The sequence below is a fragment of the Anopheles funestus genome, chromosome 2RL, assembly GCF_943734845.2.
Source record: "Anopheles funestus chromosome 2RL, idAnoFuneDA-416_04, whole genome shotgun sequence".
Classification (NCBI taxonomy): domain Eukaryota; kingdom Metazoa; phylum Arthropoda; class Insecta; order Diptera; family Culicidae; genus Anopheles; species Anopheles funestus.
The window spans coordinates 30,442,802-30,469,598 of NC_064598.1; the positions used below are offsets into that span (position 1 = coordinate 30,442,802).

The 26,797-nt window shown below is 46.4% G+C and overlaps 3 protein-coding genes across 3 annotated transcripts in view; 2 read left to right on the forward strand and 1 right to left on the reverse strand.

Moving 5' to 3' along the window:
• Window positions 1–11: 11 nt before the first annotated feature.
• On the forward strand, window positions 12–2,202 carry LOC125765805 (selenocysteine insertion sequence-binding protein 2). Its single transcript, XM_049431283.1, has 3 exons — window positions 12–116; window positions 269–1,294; window positions 1,380–2,202. The coding sequence occupies exons 2-3, from the start codon at window positions 438–440 to the stop codon at window positions 1,825–1,827; spliced, it is 1,305 nt and encodes a 434-aa protein (XP_049287240.1). The 5' UTR covers window positions 12–116; window positions 269–437; the 3' UTR covers window positions 1,828–2,202.
• Window positions 2,203–2,471: 269 nt separating this feature from the next.
• On the forward strand, window positions 2,472–5,374 carry LOC125765846 (gustatory receptor for bitter taste 66a). The gene is given in 4 exon segments (XM_049431336.1): window positions 2,472–3,080; window positions 3,165–4,342; window positions 4,408–4,539; window positions 4,542–5,374. Coding segments are annotated over 4 exon segments (1,572 nt in total). The 5' UTR covers window positions 2,472–2,854; the 3' UTR covers window positions 4,578–5,374.
• A 235-nt stretch (window positions 5,375–5,609) lies between these two features.
• LOC125765755 (microtubule-associated protein futsch-like) overlaps window positions 5,610–26,797 on the reverse strand; it is a 73,733-nt gene continuing 52,545 nt past the window's right edge. Inside the window, exons 57-65 of the mRNA XM_049431197.1 lie at window positions 26,246–26,364; window positions 25,706–25,840; window positions 25,073–25,165; window positions 20,425–23,317; window positions 16,154–16,204; window positions 14,362–15,126; window positions 8,036–13,264; window positions 7,173–7,225; window positions 5,610–7,103 (exon numbers count right to left, since the gene is read on the reverse strand). Of these exons, the coding sequence (XP_049287154.1) occupies window positions 7,080–7,103; window positions 7,173–7,225; window positions 8,036–13,264; window positions 14,362–15,126; window positions 16,154–16,204; window positions 20,425–23,317; window positions 25,073–25,165; window positions 25,706–25,840; window positions 26,246–26,364 (9,362 nt within the window). The 3' untranslated portion in view covers window positions 5,610–7,079. The remainder of the gene's footprint in view (window positions 7,104–7,172; window positions 7,226–8,035; window positions 13,265–14,361; window positions 15,127–16,153; window positions 16,205–20,424; window positions 23,318–25,072; window positions 25,166–25,705; window positions 25,841–26,245; window positions 26,365–26,797) is intronic.

A 26,797-nucleotide genomic window follows, 5' to 3' on the forward strand; every position in this document is an offset into this window, starting at 1 on the left:
AATGCAAAGCAGCACGCCGTCCCATCCGACCAAACTGTCACTTGAAAGTCATTGGAAAACGTCAAGCCAGAGATGTCAGATCACTTCAGCTCTATTCAAACGTGGCGAACCTCAAGGTGGAGTATGAATTTTTATCTTTTTCGTTATTTTTGTGTTGAATTTAATTTCTAATTAAATTATTGATATATTTGGGGGTGGTAATGGAAGAAATCGGGTCGTTCGTGCTTATTGAATTGAATTTTATTTTAATTCTGCGTTTGTGTTTTAGTTTATTTCACTTGCTATGCATCTGACAAGGAGCGATGCCGCACAGTGTACACGAGCCTTCACTTCGGGAAAGGATAATGGTGATAGCCTGAAAGCTCCAGTATCAAATCCTTGGTCGGGAAAGATGAAAAAGTGGTGCAAAACGTTCTAAGCATTTACGAACAGCAATAATGAGTGGCCATTCAATGGCCGCCTCGGTGCACAACTCAGGGCCACAAACCAGCGCTACACCCGCTGGTAGCCATGGAACGGGCGGTGGTACACAGTCCTCCCATCATTCCGCAGCACCGTCGGACGGTGAGAAGCTGTCTGCCCGGAAAGCTCGCAAAGAAGCGGAACGACAGAAGAAACAGGCCAAAAAGTACGAGGAGCAGCTGAAAAAGATACGCGGTCCGAAAAGCCAAAAGTTGCAAATTATCGACGAAAGCTTTCTGGAAAAGTACCGGCACGTGCAATCGTTACCTCCCGGGCCGACGCTAAAGACGAAGAAACGGTCGAAAAAGGCACCCACCGACGTTGTGCAGATAAATCTATCGGAATGCATACGGGAGCAGCTGGCGGTGGGCGAGCGCATGGAACCAAAGCCAATCGTACCGATCGTTCCACAGCAACCGTTGCTGCTACTGCACAAAGGCAAACAACGGGAAGTGCCAAAGGAGAAGAAGCTGTCACGACTGAAGAAGGACATTATTCGGAGCCGCACGGAAAAGGGTACTGTTGCTGCTGGTGAACAAACAGCGGGTAATGGAGGCACAGCACAAAACAGCAGCAGCGGACTGGAAGAGGAAAAGAATGCCGAAATCGTTAAAGGTGCCAACGGTGTCGTTAGTAAGCATGCGAACGAGGGAAACGCACAGCAGAGTGCAGTCGACTCACCATTCCTCAAAGCGATCGAACGATGCTGCATCAATGATGGATTACCGCCGAGCCGTGATTCTAGCGATTATCACAACGGTTTCCCTTCGCTGAGAGTTTCTGCCGCCGTATCCAAGCCAACTGCGCTGAGACACTCGCGAAACTTTAGACCGTAAGTAATAACACACCAATGGCGCACAATTTACCGCCTAGATGCTTCAACCCATTTGCTCACCACTGTCACCCTTCACTTTCAGGTACTGTGACCATTTCATTTCGGACGAATTGCGCGATTTGGCGGAGGATGTAGTAGTAAAGTTGTTTAACTTTCAAACGAAAGCATACGCCAAAAATCCCATCAAAGCAGTCGCTAACAAACGGTTCGTGGTGGGTTTCAACGAGGTGTTGAAGCTGTTGGAGCTACGCAAGGTGCGGCTGGTGCTGATCGCACCGGATCTCGAGCCAAACGAAACCATCGACCAGATGGTGAGCAACGTGAAGATGCTCTGCCGCCAGAGCCAGGTACCGTACCTGTTTGCGCTGAAGCGCAGAAAGATCGGTTTTCATCTGCTGAAGAAGGCACCGATCAGTTGCGTCGGAGTGCTGAGCTACGCCGGGTGTGAAGATACAGTCAAGCAGATGCTTTCCGTGGTGGAGCAAGAGCGCGAAAGCTACCGTAATTTGATGGTCGTAACACCATGTTGAGTGCGACCCTGGTGACAATTTCCGTTACATTCAGCGAATGTACGGATGTCCGGTGCTTGGCAGTTAATTTGGAAGATAAAAACATATTCTAGTCATTCGACGGGTGTTGCGTGTAGCGCACACTCGAGTCAACACACAAATAATCCACGTTCCATCCCCGTAAGAAAACAAAAAGCATACTCTCGTCTCTTTACTAACAACATTTCTATCATCTCCTATTTAATGTGAGTGTTATATCATCCATATGCGCATTGGCATAGAAATGGGGAGAAAGACGAACACAGCCACAGAAAGGTCGTTCGTGTGCGGCAGGGTACACACTTTCTACCATTACTTGACATAATAAACGTGCAATAAACTCTGTCTAGGAAATATGCTGTACTTTTCTTGTGCTTTTTGGTTTGTTAATCATTTCGATTTCCTTTCCCGCAAAGACTCACTAGCATTCAACCACCTAGCAGAACTTACCATATTTCGAACGAAATACGTGATCATCTTCATCAGGGGCATGTTGAATATCCGAGTTGGCTTTATTAAGATTAAAAAAAAAGTCTCAAAAATATCAAGAAACAGACAGAAAGATTGAGAACACATTTTAAAATTCGCATTCGCCTGGTATGAGTTAACTAAATTGTCCAATATATTATACTGACCACTAATTCATCTACTTAAGAACGATTAAAATTAAAACAGCGTCATTAAGCAGAAAGCTACAGCACCATTTTTCTACTATATGTACACTAATTGAGCACAATGGCAACTGTATTTGTTTTGTTAGGGGTGAAAATTGAAACAACATTACTGCAACACCAACATAACCATAGAATCAATTTGCTAATGATTGTCGCTTCAATATTTAATGCCAGTTGTCGTCCCGCGGACCGGTAGATTAATGAATTGAAACAACTTTCCAAGACATGCGAGGGCCATTTGTGAACGAAAACACTGCTGTAGCAGATGTTTTACTACCAGGATAATGTTACCATCTTCACAGTAATTCCTAGCAGTGGATAAAGTGTGCAACAAAATGTCGGTTGTTCCGGTGCGCAGTTTGCTTGATTCGCAGCACGTGTTATTTTACATTTCGTCCATCTTTGGCGTAATTCCGTACTCTTTATGGGCATTTGCGAAACGCACCGTACTGCAGCTCTCCATTTTGGGCAATGTTTGGGTGATCTGCAGTTTGATCGTATATACCGCTCTGTACCATTTGGCAACAACCAACTACATGAAGGACGAATGGGGAACACAGAGTGAGGATGGAACATTCGTTGTGCTCAGCGTAGTGGTTTAACAAACATATTCATCCTTTTTTTTCCTTGGTTGAATCCCTACAGAAACACTTACTAATGCGATTGGTATTTTCATCATCTACATGGAACCGTTGATGATGGCAACTGATATGGTGGCCGGAATGATAAATCAGAAACAGCTAACGCAATGCTTTGATCGTATCGCACGCATCGACAGCCATCTTGCTGCGGAGGGCATCGTGCTTAATAACTATCGCCTGAGACGTACAACGATCGTATTGCTGCTGCTGATGCTGATCTTTGAAGGGATTATCACGGTGTACAGTTTCGTGGAGTTTGAAGTGGTGGTTACATTCTGGTCATTGATCTGGTTCATAACGACTATACCGACCGCACTGAACTCGGTGTGTCGAATCTGGTACGTGATGCTTGTGTTGGCCATCCGGCAGCGCTTCAATGCCATGAACGCACACATGAATGCGATCGCGCACGGCATACTGAGCTACAAGGATCAGTTCGTAGGTGAGCAGGATCCGGACATTACCGAAATTCCGCTAGACTATCTGGAAAAGGAAATATTCACCGTGTACACGCAGCGTCGCAAACAGTTGGCGATCACTCCACCGAAGAAACCCATCACGAAGATTATCACCGTGAAGCCGTACCAGGGCAAGCAAGCGGTACAATCCCCGGCAAAAGCATCGATCGTTTCGCCGAAACGTAACGCTGCCATGCAACCCTGGTCGGATATGGAAGGGCTTGGGCCGGCCCGCGAGTACTTACCGAGCGATCTACGGGTGCGCGTCAAAATTGATCAACGGTTGGACAACAAGTTGATACTGATCTGCCGCACACATGACGAGCTGTGTGAGGTTGGGAAGATCATCAACCGAATGTACAGTGTGCAGATGTTGGTTGCGATGGCACACGGTTTTGTGGCGATAACGGCCGAGTTTTACTTTCTGTACTGTAGCCTTACAGGGCAGGAAGTGCCGATACTGTTTCGGCAAGCGGAAAAAATTTTACTCGCCCTTCCGTACATCACCTACACGGCACTGAAGTGTATCGTTCCGATATTTGTGTGCTGGAAGACAAAAACCGATTCGCAGCGAACGGGAATTGAGATGCATTATCTGGCAAATGTAGTCGACGAGTGTCACTGTTACGAGGTGGTCAACCATCTTTCGTTGAAGCTGCTAAACCACCATTTGAATTTTAGTGCGTGTGGCTTTTTTGATCTGGACATGACAACACTATATGCGGTAAGTAGTTCGTTGTTTGTTGCTGGATTTTCCGCTCTAATTGAGTGATTCGTTTCGTTGGTTAGATAACGGGTGCGATTACTAGCTACCTGATCATACTGATACAGTTCAATCTGGCAGCGATACAGAAATCCAACAGTAACTCAACCATTGCTTCTAATGTTACCAGCACAACGGCCATGGCGGTTGTTGAGCTGTAGTCAGCACTGCTTTGACAACGTACGTCTCGAATTGAAACGGCAGTTTCTCATCATTTCGCTAGTACATGCAGCTTTAGTGAACTTAGTGTTGTGTTTTGAACTGCTGAACTTAAAACCGTTAAAATAAGAAAGTATGAGCATGAGAGCATCCTTCAAACATGAGAGTGATCAAATCGGAGGATAGAATCTCTCATATAGTTCCATGAAAGCTGATCAATTTCATTACATCTCATCGGCTAGAAGTCCGAAGTCGACAATCCGCCATTCAGGTATATTATTCCATTTTTCTTTTTTTCACCTTTAATCATTATTCAATATTTGTGATTTTCTACTTCGGCTCTTCTGCGTATTAATGCATTCTATATCTTCCGAGAAATTGGAAAAAGATAAATCAGTATTTGAATTTCTATCGACTTGCCTACAATTATCATATTTTTTATACATTACGCCAATAGTAGAGCATGATGAGAAACATGATCAACGATAACAGGATGAAGAATGGTTAGATTCAGTGAACTACGCGGAACTTGTTTCAACCGATTGAGGATGTCAATGAATGGAAAGTGACGAATTATTATTTCTACTCAATCTTACCTTCTCACATTATAGAGCAATCGCAAGTGTTAAGAAAACTCTTTTTTATGCTACAAGGAAGGGACAAGAAGATCAAAATCGATATTGAGGAAAGCTGAATGAAAGCTTGGGTAGGATGACGACGTGGACTAACGATGGCCTCCTTTTGTCAAGAGCGTATGAGCTATCTGGTAGCATACACAATAATCACACAATTCATACTTAAACCACTATTAACCTTAATCAATCAAATGGCATTCCATAATGTTGTCATAAGCACTTTTATTCTTCATAGTTTTTTGCAAATAGTACATCCATGTAAGTATGCCATGTGTGTTGTATTGTTTTTTTTTGTTTTTGTTTGTATTAATAATATTTGTTTTAGTTAGTTAGTAGCACGTGGTAGCGATTTTAGTGTAAGTGTTGTTGCTTATTCTTTCTTTTGTCATTCTTATCATTTTTTGCGAACATTTGTTTTGGGTTTTAATGCAAACTTTTGCTTTGTTTGTTAATATGCAAGTGGGCTGGCTTGCGCGTTAATATATGTTCCTTTCGGTCGTGGTCTGCTACTGTCTTTACGTGTCGAATTATACTATCCTCATTTCATTTTGTTTTCCTTTACTTCCTCCTTTCTGCACACTTTGGCTTTGGTGACCGGTTTTTGGTTTTGCTCCCTCTTTCCTTCCTCTTTTTTGCAGCAAGCCCCGCTCTGTAATATATACTGTTTTTATACGTTTGATTTGATCAGTAATTGTATATTTTAGCTATAACATGCTATTTGCAACAAGGTTTTTTTTTTGCAATATCCGTTCGGTACGTTTAAAAAAAGAATCTCAAATATACTCCTTCTGTTCCGATTTTTACCGATACCACGCTGCTACACCTTATCTTCTAGCCTTCTCTATGGCCATCTCTACAATAACTAACCTGTCACGATAACCGTTTCTATCGGGTCTTTAAATCTTTTTCTCCTGTTTTTTTGTTTTGTTTCTTGTTGTGTTATTCTGTTATTTTCGTTATGCGTTCCCTAATGTCGTTATCGTTCTCACCGCCATTGAAAGCAAAACATAAGCATGAACACACTTTGAATATGCAAAAACACTGTAAGCTGTAAAGAATGCTTGAAGCTTATAATTAATGTCACCGTGAGCTTGGCGACAGCAGAATGTATCGAAATCGTACACAAGCAAGAAGCTACATTGCCATAGAGAAAAGAAGGTAACTTAAATTGTCTTGACTGCAATTTTTAATTAAAAATTGTCAAGTGAAGCTCACATTACACGTACATCACCACTATTTTTTTTTGTTATCAATAAATTGGTCACAACGTTCTGCTCTGGTTTGAGGTGAGTGGAACGTTATATAAATCATCTCATTTAAACGCCATTGGGAATGGGTGATTTAAAATAGATTATCGGTGAGAAGTGTATTTCCCTGGTGTGGGGTGGAGCTTTAAGCTTTTAAGTTCCTTGTTGAAGCTGAACTAAATATGTATCGACTGAGCTAAGCTTCTTTGGTTATAATTTAGTATGGATGTTAGTAACACAGTTCGCGCCTGCACTGCGATTTTTGGTTCCCCATTCGTCACCTAATTTCCTACCGATACGTCTCACGCCAAGCTGACCTGCACTTTTAAAAGGCTTGTACGCACACCGTACGCCCCCGTAAAATGTGTATTGCTTCGTACACAAAAGTTCCCTTCCGATAAGAATTACTTCCCTCGCGCACGCGTTAAGATTTGATTTCATTTGTTCATGAACTTATTTACTTATAGATTGATTTGAAGAAAGAGTTTTGTGTGTTTGCAAACTTTTAGTTGGCCTGTTCGTAAGGAGTAGAAGAATGTGTTTAAAACTTGTGGAAAATGCACCACTATATCGCTGCCACATCCGCTGCTTTCCGATTTCCGGTGCTGTAAGTGTATCTCTTCCTCATTTTTATCGATCCTCGTAAGCCGGTTTGGTTTACTCCTCCTTTTCGGCCGATTTCTGTAAATGGGCAACATAGAACAACATTAGCTTGTCTGGCAAAGATTTGGCAACGGTAAGAATACTTACACTTTGCATTCGTTCCTTCGTTGTTTCCTTCACATCATCGAACGCTATTTCTCCTGCGGGATCGAAAAGAAAAGGAAAAAACAACCCCAAAACCGTAATATTAGCAGTGTTGATGATTGTAATACGATCGTATTGTTAAACATGCAACGCTCAGTAACGTTAAGGCAGCACGAAATGAAAAAAAACTGTAACACGAAAACTATGGTATGAGAAAACTAGAATCAACTGAATCAAATCAATCTAATGTAATTGTCAATGAGTGTATGTGATCACTAGAAAATAGCTGGTGTAATAAATGGATGTAACAGCAGTCTAATGAGATCGTTTGCCTTTATAATTGTCTTCGAGCTCCATTTCCTACCGAAGATAAAGTGAGTGGGAACTGTTCACTACAAAACAGGAAAGAAAACATAAACTAGAGCAATAGGAAATTGATTTTTGCCCTTTTTTACTTGGCTCTGTGTGTGTGTTGGTGTATAATAATAAAGAAGAGAAAAAAAACACTTTGTACTAGTATACTGCGAGGAAAATTAACATCCGTGTATAGTGGAAGCGATTTACTCTAGCAGCACTGTAACGATTAATTGTATAAAAAGAGGTAACACAAACAAACAAAAAATATTGGAAAGCATCATAAAGTGAAAAAAACGGACTGAAAGGAAGCATTAAACACGAGTTGCGTTTGTTTTAAAAATTAACCGAACGACGGCAATTCTAGTACTCTCGAAGGTTGGTTGCTTTAGCCGGACAAAAAAATGGGTACTCGGTAAGGACCCAACAGATTTCTTGGTACAGTGAGAGAGGTTTTGTACTTTTTGGGGGAGGATGTTTTTTGGTGGGTTTGGAAATGAAAACACGCTAACCTGGAAACAGTTCTCTACTTAATAGTTCACTTTCCCCCATCTGCTGTTGAGCCACCTGGTAGCTCGTGGAGGACGCCGAAGAGCTCGATACCACCGACACCGAGGACGACGTGAAGGAGGATGTAGCTTCCGCACGGGAGCTACGGAATGCTTGCTGTTGCTGCTGAGCCGCATGGATGCCATCGCTACCCCCCGTTGCCGAGGAGTAAGCGCTCATTGAAGTGATCATTATGGAGCTCGCATATCCGACACCTGCACCGTGCCCCGTAGCCATTGCCGAGGTGGCAAAGGTATCCCAATTATCTAATGCCTGCGGACCTACCGTATCCACCATCGTGATGGAATCACAGCTGGTAACGCTCGACGACATCTGGGAATCGGTTTCATTCTGATAGGTAGCGTTCGTGGCCGTGGAACTTGTTTCGAGGCTTTCGGTACTGGTTAGAAATGCTGCATCCGGACCTGTAAGCGAATCGGCCGATATATCCTTCTGCATCGTACGTCCACCGGCACTGGTGACCGTGTGTAGCGATGTTATCTGCACTGACTGCTGTTGCTGGTGATAGGTACCGCTGGCGCCGGCACCACTCTCCGACATCTGGCGGGAACCATGTGCTGATTTGGTCGGACTGCTGAAACCGCTCTGATTGTCACTGCTGGCTGCGAGCGATTCCAGCGAGTCCCGTTTCGTGTCACTTAACCCATGAATGCCTTGCAGCGTTACCTGGTGTGCCTGCTGCTGGAGCTTTTGTTGGTGCTGCTGGGCTTCGATCGAGTCCGTACTATCACTACGGTATGGCTGCTGCTGTTGTGCCATGTGCTCGATGGAATCAGACTGCGACGACCTGGTGGTTGCTACACCCGTCTTTGAGAACTCGATCGAATCGATGCTGCTGGTCATAACGTCCACATTGTTCTTGCTATGAATTTCGAGACTATCACTGCTGGAGTGTGCCGACGGGAGCGTATCACGGCTCACTGGCAGCTGTTTGGTAGCGGTTCTCGTACCATCCAAACTGTCACTGGACACAGTTAGTATATGGGAGTTGTCCTCTTCGTCGACGATCTGCCGTACTTGACCTTCATGTGAGATTGTCGTTACCACGGTGGTAGTGGTTGACACGGCTGATGACGCATCTTGGTTCAGTTCGGCTGTGATTTTCTTCTCTACCTTTGTGGTGATTACTTCCAACGGTGCGGCAGATTTAGACCCACCCACAGTAGTGGTAACGGATGAACTACTAACAATCTGTGCCGCTATTCCTTCTGCTGAATGTTGCCGTTTGGTTGGTACCCCACTTCCATTAGACGGTGGGCTACGTTTTGCCCCATTCGAACCGTTCGATTTATTTGATTCGTCCGAGCGCGAAAGCAAAAGTGCGGCCTCCTCCTTCGCTTTAATCTCGATCAAATGAGCCTCGATGCAGGCATTTTCAAGCCCTTCGAACTCTTTCAGGCTGGACAAGCTGATATCATCGCCGTGCACACCGCGCTGCACAAACCGTCTGGTAAAGCTACCGTTACTCAGAGAATCCTGCGAGCCCTGTTGCATTTTGCGATTTTCCAGCGAAATTACGTGTTCCAAATTTTCAAACTCTTGTAAACTGCTCATGGAAATATCATCATGTTCGCGTGATGCCATCCGCTTGGCCAGCATATCGTAGTCGGGTGTGCTCGAGAATGAATCCTTGATAGACCCGATGCGACTGCTTCCCACCTCAAAGTCTGTATCTTCTTCTTTGATATCTTCAAGCCGATCCTCATACGGATAGCGGAAGTTTTGTGTCTCCGCGAGCTGCATCTCTACCCAGCGTTTGCTTTCCTCTAGCGGATATCCATTATTTAGCAGATCCATCGTAACTCCTGCTCCATCGACTTCTGCTCCACCGGTAGGTGGACTTTCTTCGAACTCGTACATCATGTCGTCCCGCATATTAGCGGCATACATTGAGCCTGCATTTGTATGAGCCGGAGCGGACTTGACGAGTATCTTCTCCACATCCTCGTCATGCTTCTTCTCGATCTTGGTGTGCTTGATGGCCATGCTTTTACCTTCCGAATCGAATTCATGAGCCTCACGGGCCACTTCCTCCACTATCACGAACTCGTCCGATATGTCGGGCTGTTCTAACATTTCGAACGAATCCGACCCGGCCGAATCATCCTTATCGTCGACGTCGTAGCCATACTTTGTGGTCGTATCGGCTAGCTTTGCCTTGTACTTCTGCTCGATTAGCTCCTGGTACTGTTCCTCAGTTAATTGGTATTCCTCCTGTTTGGCATACTGGATTCCTGTCTGCTTCGCCATACCGGAAGACGATGCGGACACAGCCGTGCTCGTCGATGTTGCTGTTGTAGCGTCATTTTCCGAAACTGTAACCACACCTTTAGTTGAAGCGACTGTTTCATGTTTCGATGTTTCGAACGTTTCGGTTTCCTGCTGGTATACGTCCATCTCATCTTTTCCCGGTGACAGTGGTTCGGCAAAATCGTCCGTCACCTGAATGTCCGGTATGTTGTGGGACGATGATTCGCGATATTCCTGCAGCAGCTGACTCTTGCTCGTCATAATGCGCTGCGCTTCGTCGCTCTGCTCAATCTCCGCGTGCACATCTTCCACGATCGTTTCGATAACCGATTGCGAGGGTGAGAAGGAATTGCGCCGATCCAGCTCAAAGTCCTTTTCAAACACTTCGCCCGCCTTTTTGTCTTTCTTCTTCGATTGCGATACAGGCGCACGGAATGATCGAGAATACTCACTTTCGTACCGATCGTAGTCGGAATCGGAAGATTCTTCCCTCATCTCATCCCGCTCGGAACACGACGGTTTCGACGCTTCCTGCGACAGTGACTCATCCTGTGATTCGATCGAGTCTCTGTTTTCTCCCATGTCTGCCAAAAATTTACCGGAAATAATAGATGTGCTTTCGGTGCGCTTGTGACCACGCTTGCGAACCGTTTCTTCGTTTTCATCGCGCCCAGTCAGATCGGTGCTTATTTCAACGATTTCTGTCGTGGCTTGGGTGTTGAGAAAGTTCACATCGCCCTCCTTTAGCACGGTCGAGGTAAGCGTAATGTCTCCGATGTATCCCGTGGTACCCGATGTGGTTGGAGTAACAGCATCCAGCCCGATCTCGACGTGCGTTGGTACCGGACCAGCCGTCGTTTTCTCCGAGAGGTTTTCCATGATGGTTTCCAAATTCGACGCACTGGATAAGCTTATCGATAGTATGCTACCATCTTCCAGGCTTGTGCCCAGCTTTGCCTCATCCGCCGGTTCCATTTTGACGTCTTCCAGGCTGGTCGCTTGCATTGCTTCTACCAAATCACGGGCAGTTCCAATACTCGAGCTGAGCAGCTTTTCTTCCTGCAGCTGCATCAACTCCGCTGAGACACCAGCTTCACGCTGCTCGCCAAAGTGAATGCTTTCCTCGGTCATTGAATCGCTTTTCAGCTCGGCAAAGTCCATCTCATGGGAACGTTTCATCGCTATCGGGATGCTGCTAGCAACGGACGTAAGTTCCTCCTTGTCATCCAAGAGCAACATTTTATCGCGCAAATCATCTTCCGAATCATCGTGAATCAGTGCCGCATCTGACGAATCAAAGTCCACATCCATTGTGGATGGTACGAGCGTTTCTGTGGCCTCCGATTCGATGCTAGCCAGATTGCCGGAACTTTCAGAGTCAAAACTCTTCATGCTATCATGTGAGCTTACCGGATAAGAGTGCAGTGTGCTAACGGCACTGTGATATTCCGTCCCAATGGAAGTGGGCACGATCGAGTGATCTAACGCTGTCTCATATTCGGACGATGCATAGGGCAATACTTGCTCAATATCGGACGAAAGAGGTCTGCTGCTATCCGTATGCTCGAAACTCTGATAATGGCTTTCTCCCGAGCTGTCCACATCGGTTGCCGACCATCTGCTACCCTTTGCGTGCACTCCATGGGGACCGTGTCGTAGGCGGGCCGACATTTCCAGCTGCGAACTATCGGGCGATCCACCAGTTGGAGCTTCGTCTATTTTAATTGGTGGTCCGGACACCATTGGCTTCGGTTCGGAATCGGACAGACCACCTTCGCTGACGATGGTGGTGGTGGTAATAGCTGCCGATGTGGCCGTGGAAACTGCGACCGCTTCCTCCTGATTAGTTTCATATATCGGATCTTGGACGTAGCGCGTCGATGGAAGAATCTTGAATTCAAACTCCGAGGGGGATTGCTTGATCGGCGTACCGTCCGTAACAGCTTCGATCAATTCTTCTTGTACAGCGTCCAGTGATTCCTTAACCTCCTCGAGCGTTTTCGCAATGGTTATTTCGTCGATCGTCATGTGTGAGTACTGCTGTGTGGTCGTATCGAGAATTGTCGCTTCTCCTTGCTCTGTTTGAGATGGTTTCGTAACTGGTTGAGCGGTTGCTGTTACGGGAGAATGTACTACAAGAGGCTTGCTGGATGTTCGCAATCCAATGTCCAGCTCCTTCAGGGAATCTAGCGTAAAACCATCCTCCTGCTTGATCTGTTGCTGATACATTTCCATCGCTTCTCGGCGTGATTCTTCATCGGTGCCTTGCGAATCCTGCGAGAAGGTATAACCTTCATTATCGAATGCATAGTCCGTTCGCTTCTCCGTAGTTGAACGGGTAATGATGTCGCTACTACATTCGCCAATAAAGAATTTCGCTCCAGTAGAAATGTCTTCCTCGCTGGTAACCATCTCACTCGAATCCTTCTGGGCCACGTTCGATAAATCGTCGGATGTGATCGAACCCTGGCGTAGACGCTCCGAATCAACAGAGAGGGCAGGCATCGGTTCCGGATACTGTTCGATGGAATCTTGATGTTCGAACGACTCCAGAAGGCTCGACCGTGTTGCCGTATCCGTGCGGGATGATATACTGGTACGTGGTTTCGGTACGGGTTGTCCTTCAAAGCTGGACGAATCGCTTGGCTTTTCCAGCTCGGTTGAGGTGATAGATGACGAATGTTCCTGGATGGAACCAGACGCCACGGTAGTGACATATTCTTTCCTTTCGAAATCGGTAGCAGAAGCAGCAATGTTAGCAGCTGTGATGGTAGTAGTACTTGCAGCGATAGCAACAGTGTTCTGGCCGCTAGCGAAAGCTTCAGAAGCATCGCTAACAGGGGCAGCTTCTATTGTTTTAGTCTCAATGCGAGATGTTGTCGGGGGTATGTTATTTTCTGTTTGTAGTTGCAAATCTGTTTCTGTTAATAAAAGAGGAAATAAAAGCGAGGTGAAAAAGCGTGTTAAGGTTTGGCTTTCATTTGTTGTTTGAAGGGTTTCATTTCATTTGTCACTGGCTGAAAGCGCAGCAATGGCGCAGGCATGGCTTAAAAGCGTTAACCGAAATGTCCAAGAAACATTCCCAGCTAGGCGCGGGCTGGGGTCATGAGTTCCCGCTCTTTCAGTGGTATCGCTTCATGCACACTATCCTTTTTGGGTGTATATGTGAGTGTGTTTGTGTGTGTCTGTGTGCGTGTGTTTGTGTTTAAGAGAAAGAAAATATTAAACTGGTTCCTACTTTACAGAAACTACCACTTGGACGTACAATTTCAAGGTGTGAAATCAGGTGTGAAGTTTCTGATTCTGATTCTGATATATAAGAATTTTGAAGTGCGACATCAAGGTCGGTAAATGGTTAATAAAAAAAATGTAATGCACAATAGTATCGCTTACAACCGCTTCGAAAATAAAAGGAAATGTATAACCAAAACTAAAATGCGAAATCACGGTCCTGAATCGAGGAGTAGGGAGTTGTAGGGGAGTGAATTATTCGGGTGAGCATCGCATAACATTTTGCAAAGCATTGTTTGTAACTGATGTGCATCGAAGAATTTTTCATCCAACACTCGTTATCAGCAGGATGAGGCTAGAGCATTCGTGTGATAAAATGCATAATTGGAAGGAACAGTGTATTGAAAATGGAGCTCCCGTTCATTCCGGTAGTAAGTTAGTCAGTATTACATGCTCATTACAGCACATCGTGACAGAGACATGGTATGCTGGATTGTTGTAGTAAACAATAGTACAGTGATGTGATGTGGAACATAAATCAATTGAGCTTTTGCTCTGTTTTTTTTTTTTTCAAATGAAAACTCAACGGAAGAGTTAATGGCAAACAAGAATTCGAATGAAACATTTGCGAGCACGCGTGAAAGAAACCAGGAGCGAACGAACTACAGCCGATCCGATTGGATGCATCACTGTGCCCAAGTGGTGACATATGGTATGGTGGTCTGTTCGCCAGCTCGCCGGACGTAACACGCTAACGCAACAAGTCTTGCAGCTTCAATTCATCTACCTTGCAGATCATTATCGGGCGTGCTGGAACCGAAATCTCCAGTTGTCATGGATACGCTCTCGTCCCAGCTCATTTTGGAGTACTCGCTCTGCAGCATAGACACCTCGTCTTTAATCTGTGAGATCGCATCATCGTACTCTTGATTCTTATCAAGCAGCACCTCCGGCCCAAGTTCCGACGATAGGCGCGCATATTTGCGATCGATTTTTTTCGCCTTTCGGGCAGCATCGACAACGGCCTGATCTACGGGGGTTTTGCCCTCGACAGGACGTCCATCGTCCATAGGTTTATTGTCATCGTCCGCAACACTGACGGCCGAGCAAACCTCACCGTCGATCAGTAGGTCACTTTCAAACTTAATAGCATTGCCATCCTCTACATCGTCTTTATCATGATCGCTATCTTCTTCAGCAATGTCACGCTCTATGGTAGGGAGTGCAATAGACTGCCCATCGGCAGCGACAGCGGTCGCTCCGAAGGTGGTACCAAGCAGCAATGCGTCATATTCGGGATTGCTCATATTATCATCGAACGATTTGCCGGACATGGATTCGATAGTAGGCGATTTCACGAAAGCATCTCCATCGGTAGACGACAGGATGTCGCTACGGATCGCGTACTGTTCGCTTTCCGATGGTGGCTGCAGATCTCGATCGATCGTCATTGGACCCGGCTGCGAGCTGTTGACGATCGATACACTCTGCTCCATCACATCGTCGATCAGCCGGCCTGCCTCCGACTTTACCAGCTCTAGATACTCATCGCCTGCAATGAGAGAAAAAGATCGGTATTGAAAGGGAAGCGGCAGCAGCAGCAGCAGCAGCAGTAGCGGCAGCAACAGCAGCAAATAGCTCCACATTGCTAACTCGAGCCAGACTCGGTTGGAAAGCCATTTGCTCTATGGAAAGGCTGCCTATAGCCGCAGAACATGATTGATACCCAATAGGTGAGGATGATGTTACATGATAGTAGTGCTATCGAATGATGGAATGACGGGATGATGAACCGATTGTTTGGTGTAAGTACTGAAAACCAATTGGGACTGATTTCGCATTTTAGTAAGCGGTTTCGATTTTGTTGTGTGCACATTTTGCGCAATTCACCGTGTATTACCACAAGTAGCATAAATGTGCAACTAGTTTTAGACCTTTTAAATTAGCATTTCGAGGGAACCTTTTGCCGTTTTTATTTTGTAAAGCCGTATTTGTTGAGCTTTGTTTTAGTTTTGTTTGTATAATTTTTGCCGTTACATAAATTGTATATCGCTGTGAAACAGAAAGCGCAATGAAAATGCAACGCATCAGTAACGCAACACCACGCAGCAGACCAATCGAACCAACGCCGATACACCGTCACCAGAATCAGAGTTCATACCTTTTGCACACTAATATTTGCACCAATAAAACATTGTGTTTTTGTAAATTGAATTGTTACATCGTTCTTATTGGTGTAAAGTTGGTGCTTTTGCACAAAGGTGCATGATCAGATGCAACTTTGATTTTGTGTATTTTTGTTCATGTGTATGTATATGTGTTTTTGTGTGTGTGAAAAATTTAACATTCTAGTGGATGGATGGATAGCTTGTTGTTGCACTGTTACAGGTTTGATTGTGTTTCTTGTGCTAATGTGAGAACTGCGTGCTTGCAGAAGTAGCGTAGCGTAAGCGCAATTGCAACACGTGACCGGAATCACGCACAGGCGCATTAGAAGACACGGGGCAAACCGAGACAATGTCACGAGAGTACCACGCTCTGAACCGTTGCGATGTGAGCCACCAGATCACAATACTAACCTTCGAATCTGGTCGACGTCTGTAATGCATCGTCGTGTTCGGCGTACGTATCTGGAATGCACAGATTGGAGAGAAGAGAGCAACAAAAGCACAACGATCAAACACACCGTACTTTGACACGGACGCTCCGCAAGGATCTCGTATGCTCTTGATAGTGGTAGGAACAAGATGATCAAAGGAGCAGAGGGCAAGGAGCAAGGGAGTACACTTACTGTAGAAACATTCAATGCTGGACGAGAATGCATATACTAAGGTATTTCGATATGTATGAAGAAATTGTGTTTGTGTGTGTGTTACAGTGGATGAATGTTTCGACAGATTGGCACAACAGTGTGTTGCGGGATGCAGTGTGTTACAATATGTACAGGAGATTTGAATGCAGGTGAACGATGGGGTTTTGGAAAATAAAGAAAGTAATGTATCTAGACTAGCTACGTTGCACAGTACTATGCAAGGGTGCAGCGCATAAGGTGTACGGTGCAAACAGAAGCTAATACCGGAACACAATCCAAAGCGTTCGCATTACCTCATGTACGGCTGCTAGAAGCGCTCGTGTTGAAACAAATGCAAACAGAACAGAAACAGAGAAACAGAACGCTACACAATGAACTAAATTATGCCAATCCAAATTTTTGCAACACAGAACCCGAAACGGGCAGGTGGCAAGCAAGACTAGCAAAGCGTTGGCTTTCGTTCATAGTTGAGTAAAGGCTGCTAAAACCATAGCGTCCTAATGCATACGACACGTCCAAATAATCAAGCAACGAAAAACTAAAAAACCCAAAACATTATAACCATTACCCTACCGTTCCCTTCGCTTCTTATAGGTCGACCTGCTGTAGCTGTAACGGTACGGAAAGATGTTCGAAATTAATCGTCATGTGGCAGCACATCTACTGGATCTTCGTCCAGAAACTCAACGTCCGTTGGCATCTCCTGGCCATCGTTCAGCTGTACACGCTTCATGTCCTGTCGATATCTCGACGGTGGACCAACGATCGCATCGTGAATTTCACAGCTACCACTTTCGTCTAGTGCACGCCGCAACTCGAAGGGCGTTGCGGTTTGAGCGCGCGAGATACTTTCCTGGTCTTCGGTTCCATGTTTCGTTGCGTCCTCCTCATCCGAGGCACCCTGAATTTCTTCACAATCCGTGTGACAGTTAGCAGCGTCCGGGGTGGGGGACAATTGGCGTATGGTCGGCGCCGCTGGGTGTATATCGTTCGGACAACCACCTCCCAATCGTTCACCGTGCCGACCACTGAGCCGTTCGCGTGATTTGATCGTGCTGCGAAAACCGTCCGGACATACCGTTGGTGACGGGACGGTCCGTTCCGACACATACTCGTCTCCGGAAAGGTACTCGATGTCGGTTTTGGCACAGTCCGCGTTTTGATTGGGCGGTACCTGAATTGTGGCACGGCGCTGTTTTGAACGATCCGTTGGAATTGTCGAAAATCCAGCATCGTCATCGCTTAGGTAGAGATCCTCGACGTCGGTAGTGGCGGGCCCATTCTCCTGCGCCGTAGCGCTTGTATCGAGAAACGTTTTGCCCTTGTACGATTGCGTACATGCGCTGCCTTTCGGTTTGCGACGGCGGCGCAGCTCGTTTGTGCCGAATGATACACTGACGGTGTTCGGCTTGTTTTGGCCACGATCAAAGAAGATATCTTCCGTGTCCGTCAGCGGATCGTGAGCTTGGTCAACCCAGTTTTGCTTCGGAGCCATCGGAGTGTTTTCGCTCGCGTACACACTATCATTGTCCATCTCGGGCAGCACATCGCAGGTATACTTTGAGTCATCGTACATGTTTTCGTCGTCGTTTACATCTAGATCCTCGAAATCGGTCAGTGCTTGTTCAATGTCGGGAGTTTTCGCCAGCAAACAGGCATGGTTTAAGGGCATTACGTTTGACGTTTGCTCACCAGATCCATCACCACGCATGATCGCAATTTCCCGTGTAGGCGACGGCAAAAACGAATGCTCTGCACCGCCCATGTCAAGGTGCGCTTGATCATCGTTATCCTCATCGCTTGTATTGAAATCTTCCACATCAGTTAAACCACCACCCTTACCACCGCGTGCAACGGCACGGGGAATGAGCCGTCTGCTTGGCTGCGGTGCGTCGTTATCACTGTCCGAGGAGTCTAGATTTTCTACATCCGTAACCGCATCATCCGCGTTCGGTTGACCTACAGACAGTGAAGATGGACGGGACGAGGTACGTTTTTGCTTGGTTGGCTCTTCTACATCAGCGTCATCGGTCACGAAGCAAATGTTAATCTCTGGAAACGTGCTAGATTGCTCCGCTTCATGATCGCTAGCTTCCATAGTGATTTCATCTGCTTCGAATACGGATATTGGCCCCGGTTTGGCACACGCTGCAGATTCCTCATCTGATACGAGAATGTTTTCACAGTCGGATGTGTTCCGATTCTCGGTAGGTATTCCCTTTCGATGTGGTTTTCGATGACGAACCACCTTACATTCCGGTTCATCGGAATCCGAGCTGCTGGACTGTACCTGTTCCGTACGGGGCACGTGTTTATCCTGACGGCGTCGTACAGCATTGTGAATGTCTACCATTCCATTGTCTGCGTCAACTCGCATCAGAATATCTTCTGGACAGTCGGGTACCGTACTCTCGAGGTCTGGCTCTTCATCACCCGACATGGCACAGTCTTCACAGTCCGTCAGTGCAGCACTGATGTCTGCACACACTTTAAGACTTTTGCTGGCACTTTCGGTAGCTTTAGAACAGGAACGGGTTAGGATCTTCGGTTTTGCACCGCGTTGATCCGATTTCGTCATCTCGTCTACGTAACCTTGGTCGAGAAAATCGTCCAGCGATATCTCCACCTCACGAGTAGGCTTTTTATCCCGTTCCTCTTCGTCGGACGTATCGCTACAATCTTCAACGTCCGTCACTGCTCCAGCCATTGGCGTTTGCAATGCCTCGAGCAGTGACAAACTATTACACGCTGGTGGAATTGGTGTAGAAGATGTGGCTTTTCTCTCCCGTTGTTCCGCATCCATGACAAGATCTTCCGTGTCGGTAAGTGCATCCTCAATGTTCATTTTATTCGTTGGGCTCGAGGAGCTTAAATCTTCATCGTCCGAACATTCTTTCGTGATGGATATTAGCGGTATATCTGACATCGTTGCTGGCTTCGTGGGCGTAGTACAGGCTTGTGGTCGATCAACAGAAGCACATCAACAACACGATGTTCGCTAACCTGTTGTTAGTTATTCGGTTTAACAGGTGAAAAAAGACAAGTAAAATGGTACAAAGCGGACATAAGTAAATCATAAACAGCAGAAATAAAGCACATTGGAAAAAAGGCAACAGAAATAGAGGCTAACATCAATCCGAAAAGGCATCATTGCAAGGCAAACAATACAGTGATATAGGCTAAGTCAAAATGCTGATTTTGGCAAAAAAAAACTATCACCACAAACACAAAGACGGCTACAGAGAACTGCCACGATCTATCTGACTACCAACCGGCCAAGCACCTTTTCCGCGTAGGCTCGTGCATTAGAATAAGGAATCGAATAAGCCTTCAAATGCGTCATTGTAAAATGTTGTTTTTTGTACATTATTTTCAAGGTGAGAGCACAGAAATTGCCGCTTTATAGTAGTCAGATACGTGGCACAACGCAGCTAGTAGTACGAAGCGCTTCAGTTAATCTTCGCCTCCTCTCCGTTCAACGTTTACACCGTGCCATATCATGTATAACGAAACGTTTTGAGACATAATACTGCTATAGTTTCCTTCCATTCGTGACCGTCGGAACAGCTATGTAAATAGGGTAATTTTGAAACGTAGTGGAACGACCGAAAAATGGAAAATCAAAAACAGATCATTGTAACAATAGGAACGCAATTTAGCGACAAACGAGCGAGCGAATGAGCGAGTGGGAAACTGAACCCGAAGTAAGAAGTACCAGCGCATACAGAAGGCAAATAAACCGTTGAACCAGAAAACCAGAAAGACAGGCAACCCGACAGACTGACCACTATAATAGTATTATGTCACGTTACGAAAGGCGGGGAAAATGGAGTACGGTCGTACATGAGTGCCACATTGAGGGTGACATCATGCCGCATTCTGCCAGGGTTGGTATAACGATAGCTGGTATAATTACGATTGCATAAGTATTGTACGAAATATAAGAGATAGATAACATATGGATGGACGATTAAAGAGAATGCGATTGAATTGTTGATTTTTTGTTTGTTTGTTTGTTTGTTCATAAAGCAGATTTACCTGGAAACATAGAACTATCGTAATCAAATTTATACTTCATGCGTGGCGGTGTGGAGGCCCGGAAGTCTAGTATCGGAGAGATGCTACTTTCGAGCACGATTCCATCGAGCGACGCAGTTAAACGCCGGTCAGCAAATCCAGCCACCGGCGGCAGCTGATGTTGCTGCTGCAACTGGTAGTGCTGCTGGTGGTGATAGTAGTACAAGTCGCTGTCCTCCGAAGTATCCGGTAGCTCTTGGCTGGACGCTGGTGGATCGGTTCGACTCCAGATGTCCGATTTGCGATATTTCGGTTCGGCGGGTGAATGGGTACGAGCGCGCTTCCCGGAGCCAATAGCATGCTTGGAAGGGCGCGTCGGATGATGAGGATGGTGCGCGAGTTGGTTCTTTTTGCTCGTCAGCGTTGTCATAGTCGTCACCGCAGACGAGGAACTCGTTTGCTTTGGTGAACCCTCGGGACTGGCAGATCGTTTCAACTTACCGGTAGCATCACTTTCCTGCTCCGAAGAGGAGGAAGGCAATGCGATCGAATCTGACAGGCTCGAGTCCGTCGTTTCTATAAAGTTCATGTCTACGTCATTGTACCGATACTCATTGACCCTACGATACAGCTCATGTGATGTGGACGGTTGTTTGTAGATCACTTCTATCGATTTGGACGAATCGATCGTTCGAGTAAACACTTCACTGGTTAAGACATTTGTACTGTTCGAGGAACTTTTGTTCAAGCGGCTTGGGCTGGAGGGCAGTGACGATGGTACTTCAGCATGATCGAATGTGACTGCATCTTTGTACGAGTAGTGCATTGCGGATTTGCAGCGATACACATCGTCAAGTATTTGTTTGGAGCTTTCCTTGCGCACGGTGGTTGTAACCTTTGGGATGGATTTAGTGATCAGTTGGACAGATTGGTCCTTTTTTTCTACAGCTTTCTCGGACGTAGTAGAGGGTTTGGGCATTTTCCGTTCACTAGACTTTGAAACCGTAACCGGTTTGGACTTCGATTTCGAAACCCTGCTGGGAGATGGCGTCGAATCTCGCTTGCTTGATTGAACCTTTACAGGAATCAAGCTTTTGTTCACACGATCTTTACTTATCTTAACGGCGGCTGGCAATGTGGACTTGGTGACTAGATTTGCCTGCTCTTTGTCCGCTTTCTTAACAACATGGTGCTCCTTAGAGTCGAATTTTGTAGCAGATTTTCTTGGTGCTGTTGTGACAGTTGAGCGAGATAATCTGTTTTGACTGGATACGCTGCTAGACGACATAGTACTGGATGTCGCAATAACTGTTGATGTGGATCGACTGCTTGAAGATTTAGTTGTAGGCTTTGTATCTTTTATTTCAAGTTTTCTCAAATTTGTCCCTGATGCTCCATGCTTTATAGTACCTGAAGCTTCCTGCAACCCTTGTGTACTTTGGGCAGTTGCTTTAGAAGACTTGGCCGATTTTCTTTCAGCAGAATGTGCTGGAGAATAGGTTGACATAGATTGTGATGTAGTTGCCGTACGGTGTGATGTTTTTGAGGGTGACGAATGCGTAGAATCTGTTAAACTCAATGGTCGTAGCATCTTCTGATCACGTGATAATGTCGATTGCATGTATCCGTGGGTGCGCGTAGAAGTCGTAGAGATACGGCTGGATGTCGTAGTCGATTTGGTTACAGTTACGGTAGATTCAGCGGTACCCATGCGAATGTCTACAACTTTTGAAGAACGCTTTGATATTTCAATGGGTGTTTGTTTATGTAAATTCACCTTTGTAACAGTAGTTTTCGATTTAGGACGTCTTTTTACCTGAGTGGATTCATCAGATTCTGATGGCGCTTTTCTGGAGGCGTCAAGCGGCAATGCGGTTATTTCGTGATCAGTGGTCAATACATTTTGTTTAACGTCTACGTCGTATGCATCTTTGAGTGTCTCCTTGGTAAAAGAATCTTGCTGAACTTCTTTTTGTTTTAAGGCGCTTCCATAATTTGTACTGTCTATAATCGAATCAACATACGATACACTTTCGGTATATTCTGTAATATCACTTTGTGGAGATGCTGAACCGTGACGCTGATCTACAGAAATGAGTTTTGTGGATTTAACTTGTTTCGGCTCGGCAACGCATTCCTGAGATTTTATTCCTTTTCGTTTGATTATCTGTGTACTGGCATCATATCCATCAGATTCAGTATCATAAGGCAGGTTGTATTTCGTAGCAGACTCGTTTGAATAATCGGAAGCAGCATTATCACTCAAGGATACAGAACGTTCATACTCAGTAGGCAAGACAGAATGGAAAGCACCGCCGATATTGGTACACTTTTCAATGTCATGAGATATTGACTCAATGTTTTCACTAGTAGTTGTTGTAAATGACACACAAGATCCAGGAGATTGAATTTCATTTCTTTTGTCAGCATGTGGTAGACTACCACTAATTTTCAAGAAGTTCATGGACGGTTCATTAACCATAAGTTCTAACGAAGAGGAATCGATACGATCGCTTACATAAGTGATTGAGGAAGTTGTGAAATCCGTAAGTAACGGCGAATCATCGTCCAAGGTGGAAACTTCGATTGCAGAAAGGGAACTCTTTCTAGTGTCAATTGCACTCGTTTCCTCCTTACGACGACATATCTTATCGTCTTCTTCACTTTTATCATATGACCCAGAAATGTCCAAAATATCATGCCTGTCAGGACTAACAATAATTCCCGGCGAAATTCTTCCTATTTTCTGCACCGTCTCCGCATCTGCCATATGATAGTAATCAATACATTTCTCGTCAGTAATCTCGAAGCCAAAATCAGATGGCTTTGGCTGTTCGTCTTGTTCTGGTTTGTCATCTGGCTTGGCTTCAACCTTCTCGACTTCGACGGTCTCGGTAACCTTTGCCTCGACCACCTCGGTCACCTTCTCTTCAACAACCTCAGAGACAGGCTCCGATGGCTCTGGCTGTTCGTCTTGTTCTGGTTTGTCATCTGGCTTGGCCTCAACCTTCTTGACTTCGACGGTCTCGGTAACCTTTGCCTCGACCACCTCGGTCACTTTCTCTTCAATAACCTCAGAGACAGGCTCCGATGGCTCTGGCTGTTCGTCTTGTTCTGGTTTGTCATCTGGCTTGGCCTCAACCTTGTCAACTTCGACGGTCTCGGTAACCTTTGCCTCGACCACCTCGGTCACCTTCTCTTCAACAACCTCAGAGACAGGCTCCGATGGATCTGGCTGTTCGTCTTGTTCTGGTTTGTCATCTGTCTTAGCCTCAACCTTCTCGACTTTTACGGTCTCGGTAACCTTTGTCTCGGCCACCTCGGTCACCTTCTCTTCAACAACCTCAGAGACAGGCTCCGATGGCTCTGGCTGTTCGTATTGTTCTGGTTTCTCATCTGACTTGGCCTCAACCTTCTCGACTTCGACGGTCTCGGTAACCTTTGCCTCGACCACCTCGGTCACCTTCTCTTCAATAACCTCAGAGACAGGCTCCGATGGCTCTGGCTGTTCGTCTTGTTCTGGTTTGTCACCTGTCTTAGCCTCAACCTTCTCGACTTCGACAGTCTCGGTAACCTTTGCCTCGACCTCCTCCGTCACCTTCTCTTCAACAACATCAGAGACAGGCTCCGATGGTTCTGGCTGTTCGTCTTGTTCTGGTTTGTCATCTGGCTTGGCCTCAACCTTCTCAACTTCGCCGGTCTCGGTTACCTTTGCCTCGACCACCTCGGTCACTTTCTCTTCAACAACCTCAGAGACAGGCTCCGATGGCTCTGGCTGTTCGTCTTGTTCTGGTTTGTCATCTGTCTTGGCTCCAACTTTCTCGACTTCGACGGTCTCGGTAACCTTTGCCTCGACCACCTCGGTCACCTTCTCTTCAACAACCTCAGAGACAGGCTCCGATGGCTCTGGCTGTTCGTCTTGTTCTGGTTTGTCATCTGTCTTGGCCTCAACCTTCTCAACTTCGACGGTCTCGGTAACCTTTGCCTCGACCACCTCGGTCACGTTCTCTTCAACAACCTCAGAGAGAGACTCCAATAGCTCTGGCTGTTCGTCTTGTTCTGGTTTGTCATCTGGCTTGGCCTCAACCTTCTCGACTTCGACGGTCTCGGTAACCTTTGCTTCAACCACCTGGGTCACCTTCTCTTCAACAACCTCAGAGACAGGCTCCGATGGATCTGGCTGTTCGTCTTGTTCTGGTTTGTCATCTGTCTTGGCTTCAACTTTCTCGACTTCGACGGTCTCGGTAACCTTTGCCTCGACCACCTCGGTCACCTTCTCTTCAACAACTTCAGAGAAAGGCTCCGATGGCTCTGGCTGTTCGTCTTGTTCTGGTTTGTCATCTGGCTTGGCCTCAACTTTCTCGACTTCGACGTTCTCGGTTACCTTTGCCTCGACCACCTCGGTCACCTTCTCTTCAACAACCTCAGAGACAGGCTGCGATGGCTCTGGCTGTTCGTCTTGTTCTGGTTTCTCATCTGTTTTGGCCTCAACCTTCTCGACTTCGACAGTCTCGGTTACCTTTGCCTCGACCACCTCGGTCACCTTCTCTTCAACAACCTCGGAGACAGGCTCCGATGGCTCTGGCTGTTCGTCTTGTTCTGGTTTGTCATCTGTCTTGGCCTCAACCTTCTCGACTTCGACGGCCTCCGTAAACTTTGCCTCGGTCACCTCGGTCACCTTCTCTTCAGCAACCTCAGAGACAGGCTCCGATGGCTCTGGCTGTTCGTCTTGTTCTGGTTTGTCATCTGGCTTGGCCTCAACCTTCTCGACTTCGACGGTCTCGGTAACCTTTGCCTCGACCACCTCGGTCACCTTCTCTTCAACAACCTCAGAGAGAGACTCCAATAGCTCTGGCTGTTCGTCTTGTTCTGGTTTGTCATCTGGCTTGGCCTCAACCTTCTCGACTTCGACGGTCTCGGTAACCTTTGCCTCGACCACCTCGGTAGCCTTCTCTTCAACAACATCAGAGACAGGCTCCGATGGCTCTGGCTGTTCGTCTTGTTCTGGTTTGTCATCTGTCTTGGCTTCAACTTTCTCGACTTCGACGGTCTCGGTAACCTTTGCCACGACCACCTCGGTCACCTTCTCTTCAACAACTTCAGAGAAAGGCTCCGATGGCTCTGGCTGTTCGTCTTGTTCTGGTTTGTCATCTGGCTTGGCCTCAACTTTCTCGACTTCGACGTTCACGGTTACCTTTGCCTCGACCACCTCGGTCACCTTCTCTTCAACAACCTCAGAGACAGGCTCCGATGGCTCTGGCTGTTCGTCTTGTTCTGGTTTCTCATCTGTCTTGGCCTCAACCTTCTCGACTTCAACAGTCTCGGTAACCTTTGCCTCGACCACCTCGGTCACCTTCTCTTCAACAACCTCAGAGACAGGCTCCGATGGCTCTGGCTGTTCGTCTTGTTCTGGTTTGTCATCTGACTTGGCCTCAACCTTCTCGACTTCGACGGTCTCGGTAACCTTTGCCTCGACCACCTCGGTCACCTTCTCTTCAACAACATCAGAGAAGGGCTCCGATGGCTCTGGCTGTTCGTCTTGTTCTGGTTTGTCATCTGTCTTGGCCTCAACCTTCTCGACTTCGACGGTCTCCGTAACCTTTGCCTCGATCACCTCGGTCACCTTCTCTTCAACAACCTCGGAGACAGGCTCCGATGGCTCTGGCTGTTCGTCTTGTTCTGGTTTATCATCTGTCTTGGCCTCAAACTTCTCGACTTCGACGGTCTCGATAACCTTTGCCTCGACCAACTCGGTAGCCTTCTCTTCAACAACTTCAGAGACAGGCTCCGATGGCTCTGGCTGTTCGCCTTGTTCTGGTTTGTCATCTGACTTGGGCTCAACCTTCTCGACTTCGACGGTCTCGGTAACCTTTGCCTCGACCACCTCGGTCACCTTCTCTTCAACAACCTCAGAGACAGGCTCCGATGGCTCTGGCTGTTCGTCTTGTTCTGGTTTGTCATCTGTCTTGGCCTCAACCTTCTCGACTTCGACGGTCTCGGTAACCTTTGCCTCGACCACCTCGGTCACTTTCTCTTCAACAACCTCAGAGACAGGCTCCGATGGCTCTGGCTGTTCGTCTTGTTCTGGTTTGTCATCTGTCTTGGCCTCAACCTTCTCGACTTCGACGGTCTCCGTAAACTTTGCCTCGATCACCTCGGTCACCTTCCCTTCAGCAACATCAGAGACAGGCTCCGATGGCTCTGGCTGTTCGTCTTGTTCTGGTTTGTCATCTGGCTTGGCCTCAACTTTCTCGACTTCGACGTTCTCGGTTACCTTTGCCTCGACCACCTCGGTCACCTTCTCTTCAACAACCTCAGAGACAGGCTCCGATGGCTCTGGCTGTTCGTCTTGTTCTGGTTTGTCATCTGTCTTGGCTTCAACTTTCTCGACTTC

Coding starts and splice junctions, on each gene's coding strand:
- LOC125765805 (XM_049431283.1), top strand. CDS start 438: ATGAGTGGCCATTCAATGGCCGCCTCGGTGCACAACTCAGGGCCACAA. Junction 1,295..1,379: donor CACTCGCGAAACTTTAGACC/GTAAGTAATAAC, acceptor CTTCACTTTCAG/GTACTGTGACCATTTCATTT.